At 44.6% G+C, this 8,595-nt stretch overlaps 1 protein-coding gene across 1 annotated transcript in view; it reads right to left on the minus strand.

The window, feature by feature from the left end:
* SETBP1 (SET binding protein 1) overlaps window positions 1-8,595 on the minus strand; it is a 335,683-nt gene that overhangs the window by 23,012 nt on the left and 304,076 nt on the right. Inside the window, exon 4 of the mRNA XM_021686205.2 lies at window positions 105-275. Within this exon, the coding sequence (XP_021541880.2) occupies window positions 105-275 (171 nt within the window). The remainder of the gene's footprint in view (window positions 1-104; window positions 276-8,595) is intronic.

Consider the following 8,595-nt stretch of genomic DNA (forward strand, 5'->3'; position numbering starts at 1 on the left):
GAGGTTGCTAAGTGGAGAACCTATATTCCACAGCACACTCCCTGCGGGCCTTCTCCGTGCCTACCTTCATGGGGGTGAACCCAAAGCCTCTGCCCAGTGCTCACCTGCATCAGACGTGGCTGCAGATGCAGCAAGGAGCGATAGCACTGGGCTCGGGGGGATTGCCACGCTGTCAACCGCGGCTGGCTTCTTCCTGGTCATCATGGTGGATGCGGAGCCCTCGTTCTTACTGTGTGGTGCCGTTTGGTCCACTTTTAGGTGGGGACTTGGCATCCCTACAAAAGAACAATCCCAAAGCTTGCAGTTATTTGAAAAGAACAGGAAAACAGACAACAGAAAACCTGAAAGTGAGCTGAGAAAATTGTTAATTGACCTGCCCTCCTTCTGGTAGAACAAGAATGAAATTTTAGAATATTTAAAGAAAAAAAATATTAGCAGCATGACTGGTTTTGGTTTTGTGGCTGAGATCAGTGGTGACAACATTCTAGTTTGGCTGCATGGAAGCAGGGGGACAGGCCCAGTGAAGCAGGAGAGGCCAGCAGCTACCCTTTGTCTTCTATGGGTCAAGAAGCCCATCTTCACAGAGGTTGTGCTGTGTGCAGCATGAAGGGGAGAAGGGGACCCCACCCTTCTTCTTGTTGTGAATAACAATGCTTCTCATGTCATCTGGCTGGGGACACGAGACTAAAGGAGAAGGAAAAATTGGATGGCACGGAAGGGCGGGCTTGGGTGTTCTTCATCCATTCACGTCCTAGGTGCTTGGGGAGCGCTAAGGAGTTCAGGATTAGTGTGGGGAGAAGTGAGGGAAGGCTTTCCAGAGCTTATGCTAAAGCAGCAAGGAAGAGGGAAAGGCATTCTCGGTGCCAGGAAGAGCACACACTAAGTTCTGGGTGGGGAATAAAGATGATCCAGACGATAGGCCGGTCTGCCGGAGCAGAAGATGCCTTGTGGGGGCTGGTATGTAATAGCAGTCCCCACGGCCGAGCGAAAGTTGATTTGGGGGCTTTTCAGCCTCTGGTCCTAAGAAGCATCATAAATCATGTCTCTGTGATGCTGAAAAGCACCTCTTGTGAAGTGCCTGTGTAAGGGCCTGGAACTATATAACATATTATAGAGCTATCCTGGAACCTTGCTTCCGAGGTTCAAACCCAGGCTCTCTTATTTTTTAGCTGTGTGATCATAAGCAAGTTGCTTACCCTCTCCAAGCTCTGAGATTCCTGAGCTGTACAAATGGGGTGGAACCATATAAGCTCACAGGGATGGTTGGGAGGATCCCGGAGGCAATTAATGTAAAGTGCTTAGAGCAGTGGCCGGCACAGACTCCCGGACAAGGAAGCGTTTCCTGTTCCTATTACTCTTATTATCACCACTGTCAGTACTGCAGCTGCGGCTTCCTCAGGGCAATGGAAGGCAGCTGGCAAAGGCTCCGTTCTCTTCCCTGACCTGCCCAAGGATTTCTGGGCCCCATCTGCATCCCCAGCTGCAGGAACGTGGCTCTCCAACTCATCCAAGCCCAAGTCCAGAGGCTGGGCGTGTCTGAATCCATGTCAGATGGTCATCCATGCAGAATTTCTTCATTTCTAGGCTACCTGCCACTGACAGCAACAACAAATGGGGCTTTATCCCACAGCTCTTGATCCTTGTTTTTGCAACCCAACCACCATGGGTGATTTAGTCCTCTCCCCGAGTAACGTTACGTTGCCGCCACAGTGAAAGCAGCTCAGGGGGGTCAGTGGCAGCCCCATGAAGTGTGTAGCGCAGAAGATACCAGTTTCTTAATTTTACAGATGAGGGAAACACATTTCTGAGATGTTAAGAGATAACTAACTAAAGTCACACAGCCCTAATGTCAGGGCTGGGAGTCTGCAAGTAGCCAGATGCTAAATCCAGGACCCATGGATCAGCCCGGCCCAGCTGGTCATCTTCTAACACCTGTCCACTGCCCTGGTCGGCCCACAGCATCACACCTGGGTGCACAGGCCCTAGCCTCACACCTGGAAAAAGCACCTGTAAGCATCTAAGGAAGAAAGTCATGTTGACATTTTCATTGATCTACTACTACCTTCCTCCTACTCTCCATCCCACCCTCTGAAACTCCCCCTCTGGTGTTGTGAATAACAATGCCATTTACACTTCTTTGGATTTTCTATTTCATAGCATTTTGACAGTGGAGGTAGACAGACATCAAATTCTGCGACAGAAAGATTGCAAGGCATGACCATCAGGAAGCCAGGAAGGGCAGCAAACGTGGGCAGGATGTCCATTTGTGAAATACGCAGGGGTGACAGGGATGGGCTAGGCGCGCACACATAACAAATGTAACACACATACAGAACCACCCACAAGGAGATCTAGCCGAACAGTTAACAGTGATTATTCTCAGGAAGGAGAGCACAGCAAAGTTTGGTGAGGAAGAGGGAGTTTTTTTACACTTCCTCCCTAGCCTTCTTTCTTGTTAATAGTTTCAAAGCCACAAACATATTAAACTTTGTTTCCTTTGAGAAAATAAACAGACTTTGGGGGTAAAATCTAGAGGTCTACCAGAGCACAGGCTTTGGGGTAGAATGCTATGCTTGAACATCTGGCTGCTAACAATCTCAACTGGGGACCGCAGCCCCGGGTCTGACGGAAGTCCTCCCAGTTTGTTCCCCCCACTTGGGTATTTGCCGTGCCACCCGGGGCATGCTCCCATTAAATGGAGGCAGGTGGGCCTTCCATAACCATAGTGCGCCTCTGGAAGTCCAAGCCGTCCCGGAGTTGGAAAACAGCTCCTCTGGAAAAACCCACTGATACGTCATCCTTGTACCTGTGGACACAGGTTGGGCAGGTCATTCTTTTTTTTTTTTTTCAAGATTTTATTTATTTGAGACAGAATGAGAGAGCGAGCGAGCTCATGAGAGGGGGGAGGGTCAGAGGGAGAAGCAGACCCCCCGCTGAGCAGGGAGCCCGATGCGGGACTCGATCCCGGGACTCCAGGATCACGACCTGAGCCGAAGGCAGTCGCTTAACCGACTGAGCCACCCAGGCGCCCCTGGGCAGGTCATTCTTTGCGCAAATTATGACAGGCTCAGGGAACAAGCCGCAAACAGGATGAGCAGGAGGATATTTAACTCTCACTTGGGAACAAACTGATCTCAAGTCATTTTCGTTGTACCCATTTTCATGCAAATGTTCACCATCCAAATTAGTCTCAGTCCACATCATTTCATTAAAGTTCATTCGATCATACCTCTATTGGGCATACTTTGCTACTCAAGTGTTTATGTTAAAAGTAATAAAATGACACTTAAAAACTCTATAATTCAAATTGTCACTATTCAAGCTGTCTTGAAAACCCTCGATGATTTAGGATTTTCTAGATTATGGAACTGTTTGTTAGTTGCCATCCAATGAATTTGAAAAGCAATTAGGAAAAAAGAAAAAAAGGAGCCCTGACGTTTTCTCAGACATTTTTGGGTTTTGAAAGGATGATGGAAACAATCCCAGAAATAGCATACATGAAGCAAGTATATTAGATAAGCTTTCAACAAGGACTAATCTAACAGCATTTGGAATCCCCAAAATCTGCCTGAGGGCCAAGGGCTCGGGGTCCTGGGATGGGTGACCCCCCCCCCCAGGGGAGAGAGCACTGGGCAGGCTGGCCACCAGAAGTCTTCATTTCCCTTTATTCCAGGTGGGAGCTGAGGCTCCATGGACAGGGGCCCAAATGACCGGACATGCGTGAAACAGTTCAGAAGCAAGTTCTCGGAGATGTGGGATGAGGGCGGAGTGCTGGGACATTTGGAACCTTTCTTCTCAGCATGGGCCTGGCTTCCCTCTCTCTGCAGGAGAGAGATGCGTGAAGCTGGAGGTCCACCAGAAAGAACCCCTGGATCATTGAGATGTGTTACTTCAACTAACCCCGGGACCTGAGTAAAGGTGAGCACAGCTTTGATGTGGGAAGGGGTCACTTCCATCTCAGACAGCAGACTGTGTGGAGAACACACATGGCGCCTGCATTCGAAACATCCGTCAACCCCAGCTCAGGACAGACTGTACTGGGGCTCGCATATTTGGAGGCCAGGACGTTTTTGAAGGAGGAAATAACAACGCTAATAACTATGTGGATCCAACATCTGTTCATAATTAAAAGACAGAGCCAAGAGGAAATATTGTTTCAAAGTTAAACCTATAGGAAAACGTTCTGCTAATAACCTGTTGACCTCTATTGATACATTTTTAAAAAGTCTTTGAAACTGTGCTGTAGTGCATCGAGGAACAGTCACTCATTTTCAAAGGTAATTTCTCATAGACCACTTATCCCCTCAAACCTCTACCTGCACACCGTGTTTGCATTAGGGACTTGATTTATGGATTCCCAGTCCTCCAATGCAGAAGCTGACTTCCTGTTGCCTTGGTTACTTGGAGCTTGGTTCAAGGTTAAAGTACTCCCAAATCAGAATCAGTGGCAGGCGCTGCATCTAGCGGCCAGGTTATTGACTGCCCCGGGATGGGAAAAGGTCAGAGACCAAAGCACTGTTTACTGCCTTAAGGGTGAGTCAATAGCTTCAATATTTTGATTTTGTTTCTTCCAAAGTAGTAGTTGCTGTTCAATTACCTCTTCCCCGGGTTGTTCAAGGTCACAGGGGTCATGGAGGAAAAGCAGGGGGTGGCTGACTTTCCCAGGATCCCTTTAATGAGCTCTGTGACCTTGGATAATAAAAACCAGCCCCACCTTAGAGTAATTTGTATGTTGCTCTAGGTTTATAAAGCTACTTTATCTCATCTTCTTTCTGGGGAAAACAAACAAACAAACAAACAAAAATCTTTGTAGGAGGAGTACTGTATACTCCCCTTTCCGAGATCAGAAAAAGGAGGTTTACAGAGGTCATGTAACTTACATAAAATCACACAGTTGGTAAGAAGTGGTAAGAACTAGATCCTGACTCCTTGATGGGTCCTCATGTCACAATTTCTTTAAAATAGAGGGGCTAATGGAATCATCACTAGGGATCATATGTAATTCATTTTGTAACATCCACTGCAGAGAGCAGTAGATCTAGAAAATGCTAAGTCATTAATATAGGCTTGTTGAACACCTTAATTAATTTTTTAATTATACGATTCGCAAATGCAGTTGTTTCCTGGTGACAAAACTTAGTCTGGGATAGTGAGAGAGCCTGAGTGGTTGGGTTCCTCAGTCACCTCCCTGGCCCCCTTCATGCTGCAGAATGCAGGGCTTTGGCACACACTGGGAGGTATACAGAGCAGTCAGTGGCTTTTAATCTTGCAAAGAGCTTTGACATACATTATGCCATTTGCCCCTGCAGCATCTCTGTGGATGACAAAAGGCAGATGGTGAAATTCCAAATACACAGATGAGGAAACTGAGCCACAGAGGACCAGATGATTTCTGATCCAAACTCACACATCACATGTGCAGAAGAAAGAGTGTGGAAATCCATGCCTGTCGACTCAATTCGATGTCTTTTCTTTCCCTTTTGGGTAAACCAGTAAATGACATATTTTGCACAAGACAAAAAAACTCTTGAAAACTTGATAATAATTCCCATTCTCATAACTAATTGTCGGATTGATCCATTGCTCTTTTTTCTTGTTTGCAAATGAACTTCACTCATGGCACATAGGGGGATATATGTTATGGGAGAACGTGAATCAAGCACTAGATGATACCTTTAGAATTTGGGAAACAATATTTTTCTGTGCCAAAGTGAATAAAAATGTTATTTTTGTTGCATCATTGTATTCATTAATTCAACAAGTATTTATTGAATGTTTACTGGTACCAGGGACACAGCATTTGTCAAAACCATTGAAGTCCCCGTTTTCTAAGAATTGCATTCTAATAAACTTGGCATAGCACAAAGGCAGCTGTTACTTTTTATAAGGACACAGAAAGATCTTAAGGTGTTTTTTAATAGTATCTGAGGGATAGAGCTCCAAGGACCCAGATCTCAGCAAAGGGAGGGCACCACTGTGAACATTAGAAAAAGACCTGGCTTCCTGTGTGCACATGCATCTCCATTGCTCCGGGTCCGGAGGGAGGAGCATGGGATGGATTTCAACCCCACCTCCCCCTTGAGCCCAGTGCTGTGGACAGCAAACAGCCTGTTCAATCATAGTGACTCTCTCAACATGTGTTTTGTGTCAAGTAAGTTTTACTTCGTTCTAGGACCTTGTGAGGTGAAATTCAGGCAAAGTTACTCTTGAACAGAATGCTATTCAGTGAGCCTAGAGTTAATCATTTTAAAATTCACAATTATTTGAGTGCCTACTAGCACAACTCGGAAGATGTGAACCCTGTATTTGCACAGAAAGTTTAGAAGTAGAGAGTGACATAGGACCGAAAGACTTAGGAAACTGAAAACCAAACAAGACAGGAAGCCAAATGAGTCCCTCAAGAATTAGGAGGAAAATGAGATCTCCGTGGGATCTGAGGTGGTCTGTGCTCATCCATTTATTCATTCAACATTCATTAAGGACCTGTGCGTGCCAGGCACCATTAAACACAGGGAACATGAATAGTCATCCACTCAGGAAGACAGACAAAAATACAGAAACCCCAGTCTTGACAGGCAAAATTCAATCACCAGAAGTGGAAGGAGGAGGCTCTCTCTACCAGGACTGGGAAACGACAAGAGTAGAAGCAGGAATAACAAGCCTTCTTTGTGCAGCTGAGACAAGGGTGGTTGGGATGAGTCATAAAAACCACATACTAGGAGATATGGTTGGAAAGGCCACTGGCAAAAATGAAACCCACCACCCATTGTTGGGTAGAGTTAGAGCCTCTCTCCTATATGTCTTATCGTCTTGGACAGACTTCTGGCTTCTTGTGTCACTACTGGTTGATTTCTCTGACATACCTGGAGGCAAATGCAACATTGCCTATAGGTCAGGAACCATGTCTTACTTTATTTTGATTCCCCAGCACGTAGCTTGACAGATACTAGATACTCAACAGCATTGGGTGGATGAGTGGGTAAAGAGAAAACACATCTATTCTTCTAGACCCAAATCTTCTGGGGGAAGCTACCCTAACTACTTTAGTCCACACACAGCCCTCTTTATTAAATCCCCTATTTCCATGTAGCAGAGTAGAGGTAGAGAATATATTTTTGGAAGAAGACTACCTGCTTCACTAGCCGTGTGACTTGGGGCAAGTCCTATCAACTCTCTGTGCCTCAGTGTTCTCATCTGTGAAATGAATCTGTTGTGAGGATTAAAAGAGTTTATACATTATGGTAGACAGAAAATAAAACCCCAGCTCCCCAAAGATATCCATATCCTCATCCCCGGAACCCGTGAATGTGTTATGTAACATGGCAAAGGAGATCTGAAGATAGAATTAATGTGGCCAAACAGCTGCCCTTACATACAGAGAGTATCCGTGATTACCAAGTGGTCGAAATGGAATCAAAGGGTCCTTTAAAGTGGAAGAAGGAGGCGGAAGAGAAGAGTTCCAGAAAGAGATGTGGTGTTGGAAGGAGGGTCAGCACAATGCTACGTTAGTGGCTTTGAAGATGGAGGAGGAGGGTTATAAGGTAAGGAATGCGCATGGGCTCTGGAAGCTGGAAAAAGCAAGGAAATAGATTCTACCCCACAGTTTCCAGAAAGGAATGCAGCCCTACTGAGACTTTGACTTTAGTCCAGTGAAATCCGCTTTTGACTTCTGACCTCCAACGGTGTAGAGTAATATATTTGTGTTGTTTAAGCCACTAAGTTTGTGGAAATTTGTTATAGTAGTGATAGAAAACTAACACACATATAAAAGAAGTTACCATGGTGCCTAGCTATAATGAGCACTCACCTGTGTTAACTATTACTATTATTTCTTAGCACTATATCATCTTAGTACTAGCTTTCTCATTATAAACTTATTTCATATGTTCAAGTTATGTGTGTGCCCTATAAGATTTAAATTCTTTAGGAAGCAGAGACTTTATATTCTTTTCCTTTATCTTCCTAGCATACAGCTGACACAAAGGAACTAGTCAATGGATACTTAGAGTCAATAAGTTGTATCAGAGACAAATAATTTGTTGATGTGAGTGTTAGACAAAAGTTCTGAGACACTGAATTATTGCAGGATCTGCCCCACATTTACTGGATGAACTTGGACAAGACCTGGAATCTCACTAAGCTTCATTTTCCTACTGGTCAGAATCTCTTCTAGCTCTACTATTCTGATTCCGCGCTCTCTAGATTCAGAGAAACCACTAAACAATCTGATTAGTTCTTCCTTCTCTTAATTCAGGAGTGCAGAAATGGGCTGAGAGGATAATATTTTGTCGACTGGAACCTCCCAGAGACTTATAACTTCACAGAGTCTTGATGCAGTAAATTCTAATCATGCATAAGTCAGTCTCTCCTGATCCTATAGTGAAAAATTCATCTCAGATGAAAGGTGTTTTCTAGAAGCACCCAATTACATCATCCAGAATGGAAATATATCAGATTTCAAAATTGCAAAGAGAGACATACTGAGTAAGAGGTTTTTAATCTTCCTGAATCTCAGACATCAGAACCTTTTCTTAGGGGGAAAAAGTGTATATATATATATATATATATATATATATATATATATATATATATATA

This window comes from Neomonachus schauinslandi, chromosome 14, assembly GCF_002201575.2.
Source record: "Neomonachus schauinslandi chromosome 14, ASM220157v2, whole genome shotgun sequence".
Classification (NCBI taxonomy): Eukaryota; Metazoa; Chordata; class Mammalia; order Carnivora; family Phocidae; genus Neomonachus; species Neomonachus schauinslandi.